Source organism: Budorcas taxicolor, chromosome 5 (genome assembly GCF_023091745.1).
Source record: "Budorcas taxicolor isolate Tak-1 chromosome 5, Takin1.1, whole genome shotgun sequence".
In the NCBI taxonomy this organism is placed as follows: Eukaryota; Metazoa; Chordata; class Mammalia; order Artiodactyla; family Bovidae; genus Budorcas; species Budorcas taxicolor.
Window position 1 is genome coordinate 16,571,916 of NC_068914.1, and position 18,978 is coordinate 16,590,893.

The window sequence follows — 18,978 nt, forward strand, 5'->3', positions numbered from 1 at the left end:
TGCTGGGGAAGATTGAAGGCAGGAGGAGAAGGGGACAACAGAGGATGAGATGTTTGGATGGCATCACCGACTCGATGGATGTGAGTTTTAGTAAACTCCGGGAATTGGTGATGAACAGGGAGGCCTGCCGTGCTGCAGTCCATAGGTTCGCAAAGAGTCGGACAAGACTAAGCAACTGAATGACTAGTGATGTTGAGTTTTTTCATGTACTTATTGGCCATTTGTAGCTTCTTTGGAGAAATGTCTCTTCAAATCCTTTTCTCATTTAAAAAGTGGATTATTTTTCTATTGTTCAGTTCTGAGAATACTGTATACTAGGTATTAAACTTTTGTTAGAGAAATGATTTTTAATTTTTTTTTTTACCATTCTTTTGGTTGTCTTTTCACTTTCCTGAAAAATGAAAGTTTTAAATTTTGATGAGGTCCAATTTAATTTTTTCCTTGGCTTCTTGTGCTTTTTATGTGTCACATCTAAGAGATTATTTTCTAGATATTAATGTTTAAGGGCTTAATCAAGCACTTACCTCTGTTTTTTTCCCCAAGAGGTTTGTAGTTTTAGATTTCAAGATAATCTTGGATACATTTTGAGTTAATGTTAGGGTCAATATAAAGTTTTCTTAAGTTTATTCCCAGGTAATTAACATATTGGTTGCTGTTGCTTCCGGTGATTGGTTCTTGTTTCTAGGTCTTTTTCTAAAGGAAATGCTGCTTTTTTGTAAATGATAATTTTTCAAGTAGTAGTAGCTTGCTCTAAAAAAAAAAAAAATCACGACAACCCAGAGGGATAGGGTGGGAAGGATTTGGGAGGGGGGTTCAGGATGGGGGGACACATGTGCACCCATGACTGATTCATGTCGATGTATGGCAAAAATCACAATATTGTAAAGTAATTATCCTCTAATTAAAATAATTTAAAAAATCAATCTTTAAGGAAGTTTCATTGAAAACACTTCTTTTGGAGTAGTTTGCTTTACCACATGTTCCTTGTTGTTTTACTGGCTATGTCATGTCTGACTCTTTTGCAACCCCATGAAGTATAACCCGCCTTCCGACCCTGGGATCAAACCCAGTCTCCAGCATTGGCAGGTGGATTCTTTACCACTGAGCTACCTGGGAAGCCCACATATTCCTTGTTTAAGTTGAATAAATCTAAAATGTGTATTGTACAAGATTTTATTTTCCACTTGTATCCTAAGGGTAGCAAAGACACTGCAGTTGCCTTATCAGGATTTTTTCTGTAAATCAAATATACATACAATTTGTTTTTTGAGCAGAAGGGATTGATGGTGGTATTATGCCCTAGTAGAAGTATGGAGTTGCTCATTTGAATTTTACTAACCCAATGGTTTGACTTGATCTTTTCACTTCAGTGCTACTTTGACTTCATTTGTTAGCTTGCATATTTATTTATAGAAATACAAATTTTCTGTTAAAAATGTTTCTTAAAATGCAGAAATTGAGTAAAGAGAATTAATTGTGATTCCCTCTCAGACAATTGTTAACATTTTTCAAATTCTTTTAATTACTGTATAAAGTTTTAAGCTTTTTACATGTATATCCAAGTATATTCTTTAAACTTAGAAATTAGGCTTTAAACTTTCTCATGTTTATATTTAATACTCTTTAAACTAGAAAACAAACTTAAAGTTTAAAGTTTAAAGAAAGTTTAAAGAATTGCTGTGTTTTATATTATTGCTGTTTTTAATATCCTAATCAATATTTATTGATACTCATGAAACACATAGTTTCATTAATAAAGAGAAGATACTGCAAATTCATCAGATGAGAGATATATAGACTATGTTAATTTTTGGAAATACCAGCATTTTTACAAGCCACAAGGAGAGCATGTGTAATTTAATGTTTATTTCTTTTACTTCTTCCCTTCCACTGCCTCTGTCCACTTTTTTCTCCCACTCAAATTCCTAAATTATAAACCCTGTGCATCCGTTTGCTAGTAGATTGGGCTTCTTGGGCTTCTTGGTTCTTTTCACTGCCTTAGCCCAGGGTTGATGTTGCCTGGGTTTCCCACAATTCTCCAAGTCACCTCTTTTTCCGTGTCCTTTGAGACACTCTTGGCAACAAATCCATTTATTCTTGTGCTCTTGCCCCACGTCCAAAAGTAACATTTCTTAAGAGTCTTCTAGGTGTCAGGCATTGTTCAAGGCACTTTCATCTGAAGTACTGCTGATTTTTATTATTAGCTAGTGGTCAAGTTTGGCCTCATAGTAGATACCTTATCTTTTTGCTTATTCTGCTTCCCTTTAAAGGGACCACCAAATAAAAGTCAACATTACTGATGAAATTTTACTAAATTGCAGGACTCCTAGTCTCACGTATGGTAATTTTTGTTTTTTTCCTGTTCTGAGAAAAAGAATCCTGATACTTTATCCTATATTGGGAAATGTATGCATTGCTAACTAAAGTGTTTGAAATAATTGAGAGGTATATTATACAATTTAAAAAACACAGTTTAAAAATCACTGAAGAATGGTACCATTTTAATTATAAATAAGATTTGTTTCTTTCTCAAACTTTCCCCTCAGCCTACAATTATTATTAAAATGTTTCTAGTTTAGGGGAACTTGACTTTCTTAGAAATAGAAACTTTAAATATTAAGCTTAACTTCAATTTTGAATTCAGTTTAAATATTTTTTTAATGGATTAAATTCATATTTATTCTTAAACTTTGTATCTCACATATAAATTCATTGAATTTCTAAAATTAAGAAAAACATTAAAAGAGCATTGAAAAATATTGCTTTTTGGTGCTAGGGAATAGAGGGCAGTAAATACATGAGAATTATCTACCTTTTTTAGTTTGCCTTAAAGAAACAGGGTTGATGAGTGAAAGTGTGTGTGTGTGTGTGTGTATGTATATATATATATACATTTTTTTAAAATTTAGTTTTTAGATCTGATGTTAGATCTTATTTGTCACTCTTGGAACACCTCATTTTTGACTGGACTCAGAAGTTCTCAGGACAGCCTCCGTCTCTTGGTAATCTGTTATTGCCATTTTTCTTTGGCTTCCTTCATTCTCTTGGGCAAAAGTTTAGCATATTCTGCAGCCTCTTCCTTATTTTTCTTAGTACACTGTTTCTTCAGAGCAATAGGCCAGCATTTGTGTTGCAGAATACATGGAGTAACATGACGCTGAATCTTGGGTGCTTTGGTAGTGGGTTTCTTACCTTCTTTGTTTAAGGGCTTTCTCACAATATATTGGTGGACATCTTCTTCTTTAGAGAGGAGAGAAAGTATATTAATTAGGACTCTGGGTTAAACAGAAATCTTAACTCATACTAGTCCATAATGCAATTTAAGAATTGTGGCGATAGGAAGTTATCTTAGCAACAGAGGTCAGGAGTATGATTAAATTTCCAGAATAATTGGAACATCAGCATGTTTTCTTCTGTCTCTTGTCTGTCTTCCTCTCTGTGTATGTGCCTCATTTTTAAATCTTTCTAGATAAGCTTCATTCACTTGGTTCCTAACTTTTCCCAAGCTTTATTTATAAAATAGTTCAGACATTCAAAGAGTGCCTGCCACCTCTTTTCTCAGTTTCATTTTCAAATTTTCTGACAAAAAACTTTGAATGGCCACTTGGTCAGGGAGAAGTATCATGCTATATAACATGACTGGTAAAACTATGGGAATGAATTAAAGGTGAACTGGGGCAGTTCAAAAGGTAGAATGGGGCAATTTCCAGAAGAAAGAGTAGGGATGATTGAGATGCCCTATAGGGAAAAACAAGCCTGTGTTTTTGAAATGATCTTATCTTCAGATTACTTCTGATAGGGACGACTGAGCTTTGAAAGAACCTTTGAAAGACAGCCTACATAGCACTTTCAGTTAAGGGCAGTATCTTGGTTTAGAGGTTCTCTCCAGTCATATCCTAAACTGCTGTTCCATTGGAATGATGCCAAAGACCGGGTTCACTGCTCAAGTACAGAAAATTGTGGCAATTAGGCTAGCATGACTTCTCGGTTTTTAATTGAAACGTTGGTCATACCACTGAAGCACTCATCCCAGATTTTATGTATGTACCAGAGATGCAGCTCACTCACTTTGGGAGCAGAAGTATGACTGGGATTCTTAAGAGTTAAGTTAAAGCAAATGGCAATTGGCAGAGCGACTACAGGGCAGAACAGAAATATAACTGGTTCTATTGCAATCACTCTTAGTTGTCTTGGAAAATCCATCCTGCTTATATGAAAGAGACATTCTGTCTAGATGTATATACCACGTTGCAGTGGCCTGAATTAGCAGCTTGAATGTGTGTTGATATTTTGTGCTGACCATAAAACCTGTCAGAAAGATTAACACAAATGTCAGGGAAACCAACAGTTGAGTATGGAATTTGTATGAGGAAAAATAATCTTAAAATTGGAACTCTCTAAAAGAGGGTTTGGAACAAGTTGTGGAAGATGTGGAGAGACTGTTAGGAGCCCTGTAAAGTTTTTCGTGTCAGAGAAAGATTAGAATATTAAGCATTCTTTAGTCTGCCTAATTTTTGAGTGATTTGTTTGGGAAAGACAGACTTGTTAATGTTGCATTTTTTTTCTTGGAAGAAAAATGTTAGACCAAAAGGCTAATAGAATTATTTGCCAGATGCCCTGTTCTAGTAATCCATTGAATAACAAAAATATACAATTCAGTGAATCCTGATAACTCAGAGTCATATTTACAATGTAGTAGAACTGTTTTAAAATCTGTTCCCAGGTTTGGTTTATCTGTGAGTATGTGGGACTGGACTTTCTTAGAAGAAGGACAGTAGGAAAGTTTTAGATAAACAGTGCACTTTGCATTTTATTTTTGTCCAGGTCTACCAGAGAATATGTTTCCCAGGTTTTTGTTTCTTTATAGTTTTTAAAATATTTAAAATTAAAAAAATATTTTAATTTAAAAATATTGATGCATTTCAAACATTATATGTAATATATATAGATTATTTATAGATTAATAGACACTCATGAAACTGCCATCCAACCAAGAACCAAAATAGTATGAGTAACTTATCCATACTGTTTTAGTAATAAATTTTATTCCTGTATAAATTTGTCTTTGTATCTGCCTCTTCCTTGTCTTTCTTTCCTTTCCTCCGTTCTCCCTGCTCTTCTTTTCCGTCTTTCTTTCATTATGCCCTCTCTCGGATCTGAGATTTGCCTTCTTTTGAAGAAGATTGCATCCTCTTTAACACATTTAAATGCTATTTCAAGCTTGTTTGAGGATTTAGAACAGAAGGCATTTATCTTACTGTTTTTGATAAAACCCTAATGTCTTTTGGGATGCTTTACTCTTAGTTGTACATAATGATTGCTTTGCACGCTGCTAACTGAACAAAGGTGGTAATAAATGGAAGTGAGTCATCGTAAGTAAAGAAACCATTATGTTTTAAAAACCTGTGATTGATAAGGATATGCTTGTCTATAAACATGCCACTTAAGGTTTCTAAAGAATGTGCATGAGGCATAGTATTCATACAGATTAGAGAAGCCATTCCCTAGAGTAATTAGAAATTGTGACATGTTCTAAAAAATAAATTGAAGTAAAATATATTTTAAAGGCAGAGGGCACCTTTTGTATGATTTCAAGAGGTAGTCATATCCTGTGGTTCTCAAAGTGTGATCACCAGAGCAGCAGCAGCAGCAGCAGCAGCATCACCTGAGAACTTGCATATGTGATCTAGGTACTTTGACCTTTGGGTGATCTGATTCAGCTAAAGTTTAGAACCACTGCTATATACTCCATCTTCATTTATATTAACTAGGTTAGGTTGGCATGGTAATTTGGAGTAATGCTGTGAGAGGGTCTGAATTTTCTATTGCAAGTGACAGAAATCCAACTTAAACTAGTTTAAGAAAAAGGGAATTTACAGGCTCCCTCGGCTGAGTTGGAAGATTATTGGGGAAGTTCACAGGTTCAGAGCAGAGACTACCAGAATCAGGGCCATAGAGCTTGTAAAACTGCTTGTTTCTGCATAACTTTGTCATTTTTATAAATTAGGTTCCTGTGTATGCTTGTCAGGTGGCACAGATGGTCACAGGCAGCTCCAAATTCACATCCTCTGAGCGTAGCAATGCCAGAAAGAGCTGCTTTTTATCATTTCTTAAGCCCACTCTTCAACAGTTAAATTGATAGGAATGAGGGTCAATGACTGGCTTAGCCTGGGTCATATGTCTATTTCTGGGAAAAAGGAGAATAGGAAAGTGTGCCACTACGTTGTCAGGAGTGGCACACTTTGGGTTGCTTTCAAATACGCTTAACAATCTTTGAAGCACAGCAAGAAATCTAGAGGATTATAGAGTTAGAAAATGGGACATACACAAACATGTTAGCCACTTTATTGTGTTAGAGTGTGGTTAATTATTTCATTAAAGGCTTATGGTGCCAGAATATGGAAGTTGATGTTTTAGGTTTTTTATTTTGTATAGAGTTAATTTTCGTCATTATAAAAGCAAATACAGTTAGAGAAATGCAAATCAAAACATTCCATTCCAGTGGAATGGCATTCCATTCTTTTTCATGATTGAGTGGTATGCTATTTTATATAGGTACCACATCATGTTTACCACAGTGAGCTACCATCTCACACTGGTCAGAATGGCCATCATTAAAAAGTCTACAAATGGAAAATGCTGCAGAGAGTGTATGGAAAAGCGAACCCTTCTACACTGGTGGCGGGAATGTTGGTTGGTATAGCCACTGTGAAATACAGTGTGGCAGTTCCTCAGAAAACTAAAAATAGAACTGCCATATGATCCAGCAATCCCACTCCTGGGCATATACCCAGACAAAACTATAGCTCCAAAAGATATATGCACCCCTGTGTTCATAGCAGCATCACTCACAATAGCCAAAACAGAGAAACATCCTAAATGTTCATTGACAAATGAATGGATACAGGTGATGTGGTACCTATATAAAATAGCATACCACTCAGTCATGAAAAAGAATGGAATGCCATTTGCAGCAACATGGATGCACCTAGAGATTAGCATACTGTGAAGTAACTCAGAAAGAGAAAGACAAATATCCTGTGATATCACTTATATGTGGAATCTTAAAATATGGCACTAGTAAACCTGTCTACAAAACAAAAAAAGACTCACAGACAGAACAAACTTGTGGCTGCCGAGGGGGAAGGGTGTGGGGGGGAGAGAAAAACGGGGAGTTTGGGATCCGCAGATGTAAACTGCTATATATGGGATGCATAAACAACATGGTCCCACTCTGGAGCAGGCTACTATATATACAGGGAACTATATTCAATATCCTGTGATAAACCATGGTGGAAAAGAATATTTTTTAAAAAATGTATGTATATACCTGAGTCACTTTGCTGTGCGGCAGAGACTTGCACATTGCAAAACAACTATACTTCAATAAAACAATTAAATCATAAAAACCTATTACATGAGAAAAAATAAGCATTGAGTATGAAAGTAAATATACCCTGTGTTGTTGTTTAGTTGCTAAGTCGTGTCCAACTCTTATGCGAGCTCGTGGACAGTGGACCACCAGGCTCCTCTGTCTGTGGGATTTCCCAGGCAAAAATACTGGAGTGGGTTGCCATTTCCTTCTCCAGGAATCTTCCTGATCAAACTTGTGTCTCCTGTATTGGCAGGTGGGTTCTTTACCAGTGAACCACCAGGGATGCCCAAACCCTTGACATCTGGAAAATACTGAAAAATAGGAAGAAAAAAAAATCACGTAATGTTCTGCTCTCCAGAGACAACTACATTTTGGTGAATTTCCTCTGCGTATTTTCTTGAAAAATTATGATCATATTATAATGTTGTTTTTTCTTTGTTTTGATTAGTATTTATAACTTTCTATCAGAGTGTAGTAGAAACTTAATCATCTTCTTCAGTATAGATTTCACCAGAGTTGTATAGTGTTTATTTTTTTTAAGACTTAATTTTTTAGAGCAGTTTTGGCTTCATAACAAAATTAAGAGGATGGTATGGAAATGTCCCATGTACTCCCTGCTCCCAATATGTGTAGCCCCCCACCAGAATGGCAGATTTTTTAAAAATTAATGAATCTACATTGACACATCATAATTGCCCAAAGTCCATAGTTTAACATTACCCCTTCACTCTTAGTGTTGTAAATTCTGTGAAATTGAACAAATGTATAATGATGTATTCATCATTATGATATTACACAGTATTTTCACTGCCCTAAAAATCCTCTGTGCTCCGTTTGTTCATCCCCCTTCTTATTCTACCAACTACTAATCTTTTTATTCTCTTCATAGTTTTACCTCTTCCAGAATATTATATAGTTGGAATTATACAGTATATACCCTTTTTAGATTGACTTCTTTCACTTAGTAACATTTTTAATTCCTCCATGTTTTTTAATGGCTTGATAGCTCATTTCTTTTTTAGCATTGAATAATATTCCATTGCCTAGATGTATCACAGTTTATCTGTTCAGCTACTAAAGGACATCTTGGTTGCTTCCAAGTTTTGCCCATTATAAATAAAGTTGCTATAAATATCCATGTGCAGGCTTTTGTGGACATAAATTTTCAACTCCTTTGAGTAAATACTAAACATGATTGCTGGATCATACGGTAAGAGTGTATTTAATTTTTTAAGAAATTGTCAAACTGTCTTCCAAAGTGACTGTGCCATTTTGCAATCCCACCAGCAATGAATGTTGTAGGATTGATGTTAATTTTTAAATCTTGTTTTTCATTTGAATTTGCAAGTAAGGAATATGTTCATTTTAAGTTTCTTGACATATAGCACTATCATTAGGTATTTTATATTTAGTTGTTGAATTTGTTTAATTGTTTGTTTGATAGGTATAAACTGGCTATCTTATTTCAACTTCTTGTGTCCTTGATTACTGATGAGTGAGTTTTTGTTTTGATGGGTTTCGTTAACTATAGTTTCTCTTTTGTGGCTTTCTGTGTTCTTAACCCACTTATTGGGCTTCCCTGGTGGCTCAGATGGTAAAGAATCTGCCTGCAATGCAGGAGACCTGAGTTCAGTCTCTGGGTTGGGAAGATCCTCTCGGTAAGGGAACAGCTACCCACTCCAGTATTGTGGCCTGGAGAATTCCATGGACAGAGGAGCCTGGTGGGCTACAGTCTATGGGGCCGCAAAGAGTTAGATGCGACTGAGTGAGTTTCATTTTCAGCCCACCTATCTGCTGATGTCTTGGGTTTTTTTTCTTGTTTTGTAGGAGTTCCTTAAATGAGCTCTATTTTCTTTAGTTTCCTTGTTTATAGTTTAGTTTTTATAAAACAATATATAAACCTAAATTATTTTGTGTATTTTAATTCCATCTGGCTTTTGATAAATTGTCTTATTTTTAAGTTTAAAAATTCTTTTTTCAGAGGTCCAGTAACTTTTGTTGTTTTGTTTTTTGTTATTATGACTCTTTATCTCATCTAGAATAAAGAAATTTTCAAGCTTTTTTGGCAATTTCTGTAGGCCAGTGTTTTGTGATTCATTGTAAGATTTAAGGACAATGAAAGATGACAGAGAAACTTTAGTGACAAAATACATTTTAGCAATGAAAAAAATGATAACTTCTTATCTGACGGATCTAAACTTTCTCATCAGAGTTAATGTTTAGACAACATTTCTGGTTAGCCTTCTCTTGGTACAGCAAAAGCATTTGTATTTGCTGGAAATAACATTCATTTATGAAGAAATTATGGCAGAAATCTGTTTAAACAGTGAGAAAATTCTAGACTGTTCAGACAGCCCAGGGTTTTGAAAAAACCTTGGGCTTTGGCAAGAGCCCAGGAGAGGAAGTATCTGCATCTGCTACATTCTAGAAGCCTTCCCAAAGAGTTACTGTAAGGCAGCCAAGAGAACAGTGTATTTCACTACTGTGTGGTTCTGGAGGAGGAGACTTAGGAGGACTTCCAGCATGTCAGTTTCTGCGGTGATCTATTTTTATTGATTCAAGTTAGGTGGAAAATGGTGTGTGTATATGTGTGTTGGTGTGTGTGTGTGTGAGAGAGAGATTGGGAGTTTTCTAATGTGGAAAATGTGTGTGTGTGTGTGTGTGTGTGTGTGTGTGTCAGTGAGTGAGTGAGTGAGTGATAGGGAGTTTTCTAACGTGGACTTGAACCTGTTGCTTTCAGTGAAGTCTCTTGGGGAGAATCGGAGGTGCCTGCACAAAGGAATAGGGTGACAAGTGAGAATAAGCAATGGGTGTCTGTTACTGGGGTAAACAGTATTACAGGGGTAACTTGTTTTCCTGTAAGGTAATAAAGAAGAACTTAAAAGTCCATGTTTATGTGGTAAAGAAGGAGCAAGAGAAGAGTGCTAACAGGGCCTTTCGGAAAGCAGGGTGAAATCTGCTGGTTCGTTGAAAATCTGCATCTGCCATGAAGAATCCATTCCAGAAAAGAAAGACAGAACGGCTTTGCTGCCAGGTTTTTTTTTTTTTTTTTTTTGCCCCCTGAATGCTACAGTTATGTACTGGGCTAAGGATTTTTTACATAGAACACAGTAAATAAGAGAAAAAGCTCAACATTGGGTCCTTTGAGAGAGATTACTAGCCTAAATAGACAGCTTGCTAGCTTAAATACCACACTGTTCACCTATTTAATATTCATGGTTGGTTGATTTTGAGTAGTTTCACAGTGTTCTTCAGGCGTCAATCCCCACAGTATATTTTGGAACATATTCATCACCTCCAAATCTACAACTTTTAATTGAACTTATTTTAAAGCCATTGTAGGGAAAAGATGGACCAAGTTAGGAATTAAGGGGATTTTAATCAGAAAGCTCTGAAACATTTTGTCCCTTTAAATGTATTCTAACATTTTAGAATATATTTTGGTAGTATTTAAATTGAGTTACTATAGTAAAGTGGTATATTTTAATGGGAAATTCATGACTTAGATCTAGATCGCAAAGTGAACTTAATGAAAAAGTGTACTACTATCCGGTTGATCTAACTGTAGTAGTAACTAAAGAGAAAACAAACTGCATTTTAAAGCATATATTATCATGGTGATAGCAAACATGTATATTTTTCTTTTAACATGAAATATCAAGTGAGTACTCTTCTATGAAAAATAAGATAGTAGCTCTTACTAGGTTATTAAATCAGTTTACTAGAATTAACAGTGTTCTATAGGCAATCTTAAAGTCTGACTTACATTTTATTCATAGGCAAAATAGGTTAGGAACTTGTCCTATCCTTCTTTTGTTAAAATAATGGCCATATTTCTCTTGTAGGTGTGTGAGCCTGTAAAATTAAACCTTTGAAGATGATCTGGTATGTTTTAGTTGTAGGGATTCTACTTCCCCAGTCTTTGGCCCATCCAGGCTTTTTCACTTCTATTGGTAAGTCTTAATTATTTTGTTGTGTTTGTTTTTGTATTTAAGATTTTCCTTTTTTTCGTATTTTTAAATCGGTAAAAACAAATACATTGTATTCTCCAGGACTGAAACATTACTTCAGTCCCTACCCCTCTAAAAATCTTTCTTTTAAAGTCATTTTTTCCCTTCATATTTAAATATTTGATTTTTTCTGATTGCTAAAACTTTGTAAAGCATACAAAAGAAAATTCTCTGGTAGAGTCTACCTGGCAAATCACTTAATATATATACTTAGTCTTTTATATTTTCTTATATGCATACTTGATATGTTTTAAAAGAGGTGTTTCCCTTCGTCCTGTTGACCAGTTTTACCCTAATGTGATTGTGGAGCTAAATAAAACACAAGCAAATATATTTATGACACTTAATTTTGGAATGTAAAATGATGAGTTTTCTCATCCTATTGGGGCTTGCCTAGTGGCTCAGACCAGGGAAGGCAATGGCAACCCACACCCTTGCCTAGAAAATCCCATGGATGGAGGAGCCTGGTAGGCTGTAGTCCATGGGGTCGCTAAGAGTCAGACACGACTGAAGCGACTTAGCAGCAGCAGCAGTGGCTCAGACAGTAAAGAATCTGCCTGAAATGCAGACCTGGGTTTGATGCCTGAGTCAGGAAGATCCCCTGGAGAAGGGAATGGCTACCCACTCCAGTGTTCTTACCTGGAGAATCCCATGGACAGAGAATCCTGGTGGGCTACAGTCCATGTGGTTGCAAGGAGACACAATTGTGCCACTTTTTTCTCTCATCCCATTAGGAATAACTAAATATGGATATTTGAATTTCAGTTGTGAAGTTTTTAACTTTAAAAGTTAAACTTTAAAAGTTTAAACTTTTTGTTAGTGTGGTCTTTGTCAAATTGAATAAAAATTTAATTATCAGTAGTCTCAAAACCCAAAAAGGATGAGGGGGGAGGTAGGGAAGAAGAAATGTTGATCCTTGGAAAGTAATGTTTTGAAATTAAAAAATAAATTCTTAGATGAACAGACAATTTGTCGATATGGTCCAAGCTTGCAGAATTAAGTAGCCTGAAAATTAGAATTGGACCACATGCTTAGAAAGTTTGGGGCTTAATTTTTATTTATTTGGTCTTAAAAAGATAAAAAAATGATGCTGTCTTCAACATATCTGGTTCATGCCAGTTAAGTCCTTTCATTAAATGAAGCATTCTCAATCATTCTTAAACTTGTTTTGATAGTATGGGTATTTGATAACTTTCTTCTCTTCTTTCTAGGTCAGATGACTGATTTGATTCATACTGAAAAAGATCTCGTGACTTCCCTGAAAGACTATATAAAGGCAGAAGAGGACAAATTAGAACAAATAAAAAAGTAAGCCAAGTGTTTTACTTACTATGAGTGACTCCACCTGGATGTTTTCTTCCTGGCTAAAACATTCTTTAAGTGAAAATGAAAGCCCTCTGTCAGTCTTAGAAGGCCAGATAAGGGCTAAAATAGGACTACAGAAAACAAAAGTTAGGCCCAATTAAAGACTGCATGTGGAAGAATATGGATTGAGATAAGAATGTAAATGGATACAGGTAACTGACTGACAGTGTTTTTTTTTTAAATAGTTGCTAGTATCTTCTGTCCTCCCTCATCAAGCAGTTTTCCAGTGCTATTTAGCCTTTAGTTTTATGGTTGCATTCTAGAGATTACAGTGGTAAGTATAGTATTATTTAATTGATATGGTTTTTCTTGAAATGCTAATTTATCTTTAATTGACTCAGGTTCATAGTTAATCCTGACCTGAGAGTTCCTAGCCTTTGTTTAAAGAGTAGCTAAGTAGTCAGGTTATTTTTTTTTTTAAGATTGATTGATTTATTTATTTTTGGCTGTGCAGGGTCTTCATTGCTTTGCTCAGGCTGTCTCTAGCTGCAGTGCACGGGCTTCTTGTTGTGGTAGCTTCTCTTGTTGCGTCCTTGGGCTCTAGGTGCATGGGCTTCAGTAGCTGTGCATGGGCCTAGTTACCACTCGGCATGTAGGATCTTCCTGGTGTAGGGATCGAACCTGTGTCCCCTGCGTTGGCGGGCAGATTCTCAACCACTGGACTATCAGGGAAGCCCCATTTTTTCTATTTTAAAATATAGTTTCTAAGTACTGAGTACAAAATTTTTCTGTAAGTGTGATTTAAATGAATATGTAACTGAATTTGGATTGGGCTCGTTTGTACTTTGTAATAATCAATTATTTGGACTTGTAGGGAAATAAATTTTTAGATTCGTACTGCTGCTGCTACTGCTGCTAAGTCGCTTCAGTCGTGTCTGACTCTGTGCGACCCCATAGACGGCAACCCACCAGGCTCCCCCGTCCCTGGGATTCTCCCGGCAAGAACACTGGAGTGGGTTACCATTTCCTTCTCCAATGCATGAAAGTGAAAAGTGAACGTGAAGTCGCTCAGTTGTGTCCGACTCTTAGTGACCCCATGGACTGCAGCCTACCAGTCTCCTCTGTCCATGGGATTTTCCAGGCAAGAGTACTGGAGTGGGTTGCCATTGCCTTCTCTGAGATTCTTACTAGAGGGGTCCAATCAACTTTTACTAAGATATGTTACAGTTTACTGTAACCATTTGGGAGAAACATAAAACTAAAAAAGTCTTATATTTTAATTTTTCCAAATTAGATTTTATCTGTAAGAGAATCTTGCTTTTTAAAAAATCTTTATAACTTTGCTTAAAAAATTTTTTATAGTTTTAACTCAAAAACCTCTAATCTTTTTTGAGTGCTTTACTAAATTATGTTCTTCCTCATTAAGTGTGCATATACTTTATGTATATTCCATTTATGTCTTAATGGAATATACGTATGTCTACATATACATGCATATACATATACATACTTATGTCTTATGTTCCATTTTAGATGGGCAGAGAAATTAGATCGGTTAACCAGCACAGCGACAAAAGATCCAGAAGGATTTGTTGGACACCCTGTAAATGCATTCAAATTAATGAAACGTCTGAACACTGAGTGGAGTGAGTTGGAGAATCTGGTCCTTAAGGATATGTCAGATGGTAAGTCAGATGGTAAAACTAACGAGCCAAAAAAAAAAACACGGCATTTTTGGTACAACCTGTAGAAATGCCAAAAGAAGTGATAAATTCAGTTCCCAGAACATCAGGTGTTCAGTCTTATAACTGAATTATTGCTGAAATGTGTTTGATTTGACTAGAGTTAATTTAGTCTAGATCCTGAATTCTTGATTAAAAAAAAAAAAAAAGTAAAAACTGAAAACAAAGAAAAATAAAATTTTATTCTTAAAGAAGTAATTTCTAGTCATTTACTTAACACTGGTCGTTTTTACTCTGAAATATACTAAAGTGAATCAATTATTGGCATATAGCTTCATTTCTGAGGGTAATCATTTGCATTTTAGGATTACCTTCAGATTTAAAAAATTTATGGCTAGTTGTTTATCTTCTAATCAATTATTAATGTACTGGGAGTGGTACTGTTAAGGGAAAGCATTAGCTGTGTTTTAGTACTTTGAAGCTTAGGGTTGTTTTGTTTAACATAAACTATAAATTTAAAAACTGAGACTGCAAACAGTAATAATGAGTGTCCTTCTCAATGAAACAATGAAATTGTAGTTGGAGTAATGAGATGTTTTAGATATTTAAGTAACATATACAGAAAACTAAGTCTGAAGGTTAAGAAAGTAAAGGTATTATTATGCTTAGTACATAGTATTTATTTGTTGAATGATTGAAGATGGCAAAAAAAGAAAAAAAAAAACAAACTGAGCCAGTTGTGTAGGTGAAGTACTCCAAGGGTGCTTTCAAGTGTTTGTGAGCAGTAAACTAAACTATTATGCATAGGATAGGAAAACCTTGCTAAGAAAAATTCAGGCAAGCACTTATAAATATTTTGACATGAGAAGGAAATACCTATGATCATTTGCTCTCTTATATAACACCATGAGAATATTTTTAAGGTCATAGATATTCATATATATAAGATAAGCCTTAAGACTTTGGTATTTTAATCCATGGTAGTACCCCATAATGCCATAGTAGATATACATTTTCTCTTATTGGAGAGGATTTTAAGCAACTTCTAAGAGATTTTTTTTTTGAGGCATAAAAAACATTACAGTTCTCTGTAAAACTTGCTTGTAAAAATTGTGTGGATTTTGTGACTTAAAACTAAAGAATATGCTTAATATGAACTTAGACCTCTTTAGCTAGTTGTTCATTTATACATTTCAATTAACATAACAATACCTGGCCTTTTGATGATCAGAGTATATGCATAATTGATTATAAGTAAATGAGAATGGAGGGAAGTCTCATACCTAACTTTGATCTGCAAATGATGACACATACATTATTCAAATTTTAAATCACTTTTTGTTTCTGTTGGATTGATTTATTAAGGGAGTATTTAGCATCCATTTTCCTTCGGAGTTATATGTATGTACTTGGGCTTAGTTGCCCAGTTGTGTCCAACTCTTTACAACCCTTTGGACTGTAGCCTGCCAGGCTCCTCTGTTCATGGGATTTTTTTCCTTAATATATATATTTTATTGAAGTATAGTTGACTTACAGTGTTTCAGGTACACAGCAAGGTGATTCATTTATATATATGCATATGTTATTTTTGAAATTATTTTCCATTATAGATTTTTACAAGATTTTGACTATATAGTTCCTTGTTTTATACAGTAAACCTGTGTTGCTTGTTGTATATCTGTATTTTTTTAATTAGAACTTTAGCATTTTATTCATAGTAAGTGAAAAAAGTGTAATCAAAATGTCATACATTTTTTAATTAGGCAAAATTTCATAAGTTTTCTAAAATATATATTTTATACATATATATGTGTACAAAAACTTTACGACTATGCTTGATAAAGCCTTGAGAACATCAAAAAAAAAAAAAGATGGGGAAATTGGAAAACATAAACTAGGTGAAATGGGAGCTTTGAATATAAAATAGAAAAAGTGAAACAAACTAAATAAAAGATCATCATGTAGGCCCATGGAATGTTTTTTAGGCAAAAATACTGGAGGAGTTGCCATTTTCCTCCTCCAGGGGATCTTGCTGATCAGGAATCAAATCTCCTGTGTCTCCTCCTTTGAAGGCAAATTCTTAACCAGCTGAGCCATCAGGGAACCCCTAGGAGTTACATAGTTATCAGTAATTAGTTTCTGAATTTGATTTTTGCTATATTTTATGTAAAACATTTTAAAATTAATATTAGGATTTATGTAGAGCAAACCTGGATTGATGACACTATATTTGATAATTAAATAGATCTAAATATATTTTAATAAATGAGCTTATGCAACACTCTGAAATACGTAATTATTTCTTCCTTCTCCTTAAAGAATTCCACCAAACTTTATATATTTACACATTTATGTGATATGTGGCACATGGAAGAAGAAAATAGAACTTTAAGAACATACATTTTATCTGAAAATATAATTTGTTGCCAGTGAATATGGTTTTCAAGTCTTTAAATCTGTTTGCTTTTCAAGCTTCAAGCTTAGCAGAGGCTGTACTGTGTAACTAAAACCTGTTCATATAGGTATAATTTGTGCAGTGACCTCAGATTACATAAGCAACATTAAAAATGGTTTGGGAAGATTTAACAAGTTAGAGGTATATCAAGTCTCATTCAGTATATTTAATTTTTTCTTACTACACATGATATAGTGGAAAATTATAATAATGTAGATTAAAAAAATCTTTATAAGACTTACGTTAGAAATTAAAAGTCTGTGAGGGTCTAGAGTCTTTTTTCTTCCAATTTTATTGAGATATAATTGACATGGTACTATAGAAGTTTAAAGTGTACAGTACAATGATTTTACTTACACACATTATGGAATGATTATCACAGTTAGTTAGTGAACATTCATCATCCCATGTAGTTACAAAATTTAAAAGATAGAAAAAAATGTTTTTCCTTGTAATGAGAACTTTTAGGGTGTACTCTTTTTTATGTAGCAGTGTTAATTATATTTATTGTGTTGTACATTGCATCCTCCGTACTTATTTATCTTATACCTGAAACTTTGTGCCTTTTGCCTGCCTTCCTCCAAATCCCTTATACCCCTACCACCTGCCTCTGATAACCACAAACTTGATCTCTTTTTGTATGAGTTTGTTTTTGAAATATAATTGACCTACAACACTATGTTAGTTCCTGTTATACAACATATTGATCCTATATTTCTGTGTATTTCAAAATGACCACCATGAGAAGACCAGGTATGAAATGTCATCACCGTACAAATATATTACATAGTTATCAACTATATTCTCTACATTGTACATTTCAAACTTGTGTCTAAATCTTTTTTTGCTCCTCTATTTTAAGGTTTTATCTCTAACCTAACCATTCAGAGACAGTATTTCCCTAATGATGAAGATCAGGTTGGGGCAGCCAAAGCTCTGTTGCGTCTCCAGGACACCTACAATTTGGATACAGATACCATCTCAAAGGGTGATCTTCCAGGTAAGAATTCTTGTAGCCTATGAAAAAACCCATCTCCTGGCTTCTCTGTTCAGTCCATTAGGACAATATTAATATAAGAAGACTTCAGTTATTTAAAAATTTTTAACTTTAGTTTGTTTCATAGCCTTTGAGGTCAAAACAACCTTTTCTCTAGTTCTTAATAGTTGTGGATAAGCTGCTAGCTTGTTACTGTGAAAGCCTGTGATTATAGGGACTAACTTAAGCAATTTTAGCATGAAAGAAAAAGAAACTTTTTCCAAATGTCTTTCTTTATAATACCAAAGTTTGTATGTTCAGTAATTTAAAACCAAGACATGTTGAGTGTGTGCTGATTTTTAGTATTCTGTAGTATGAAACATCCTGCTTTCTGACTTCTTTTTCACAAAACGCTTTTTAAATACTTTTATTTATTTTTGGCTGTGCTGGGTGTTTGTTGCTTCATGTGGGATTTCTGTAGTTGCAGAGAGTGGGAGCTACTGGAGTTGCGGTATGCTAGCTTCTCATCGCAGTGGCTTCTCTTGTTGCAGAACACAGGCTCTAGAGCACTCAAGCTCGAGTAGTTAAGGAGAATGGAATCAGTAGTTGCGGCTTTCAGGCTTAGAGTGTGGGCTCTAGAGTGTGGGCTCAGTATTTGGCACACACGCTTACAATAGCATCCCTTATGGCATGTGGGATCCTCCTGGACCAGGGATTAAACTGATGTCCGTGCATTGCAAGGTGGACTGTCAACCACTGGACCACCAGGGAAGCCCCCAAACCCTCTTTTTTCAAGTTACAGCTGATTTCATGACAATCCGTTTTTTATTGTGAAAAGAAAATAAAAACAAAATTTACCATGTTAACCAATTTTAAATGTGCAGTTTATGGCTTCAGGTGCATTTGCATTTTTATGCAACCATTATTACCATCCATCTGCATAGCTCTTTTTATCTTGTGAAACCGAGGCTCTGTACTCATTAAACAACAACTCTCCAACCCCCACTTTCCCAGCCCCAAGCAACTGTCATTCTGCTTTTTGTCTCTGATTTTGACTACTCTGAGTCCATCATGTAGGTAGAATCATATAGTGTTTGCCTTTTTGTGACTGGCTTATTTCACTTAGGATGATGTCCTTCAAGGGTAATCCATGTTGTTGTACATGTTGAAACTTC

General features: G+C 35.0%; 1 protein-coding gene across 3 annotated transcripts in view; it reads left to right on the top strand.

Annotated features, from left to right (window-relative positions):
• Positions 1-18,978, top strand: part of P4HA1 (prolyl 4-hydroxylase subunit alpha 1) — a 94,702-nt gene that overhangs the window by 11,015 nt on the left and 64,709 nt on the right. For all 3 annotated transcript variants that reach the window (XM_052639611.1, XM_052639612.1, XM_052639613.1), the window contains exons 2-5: positions 11,221-11,328; positions 12,597-12,693; positions 14,224-14,375; positions 17,690-17,827. In XM_052639611.1, coding sequence (XP_052495571.1) covers positions 11,253-11,328; positions 12,597-12,693; positions 14,224-14,375; positions 17,690-17,827 — 463 coding nt within the window. In that variant the 5' untranslated portion in view covers positions 11,221-11,252. The remainder of the gene's footprint in view (positions 1-11,220; positions 11,329-12,596; positions 12,694-14,223; positions 14,376-17,689; positions 17,828-18,978) is intronic.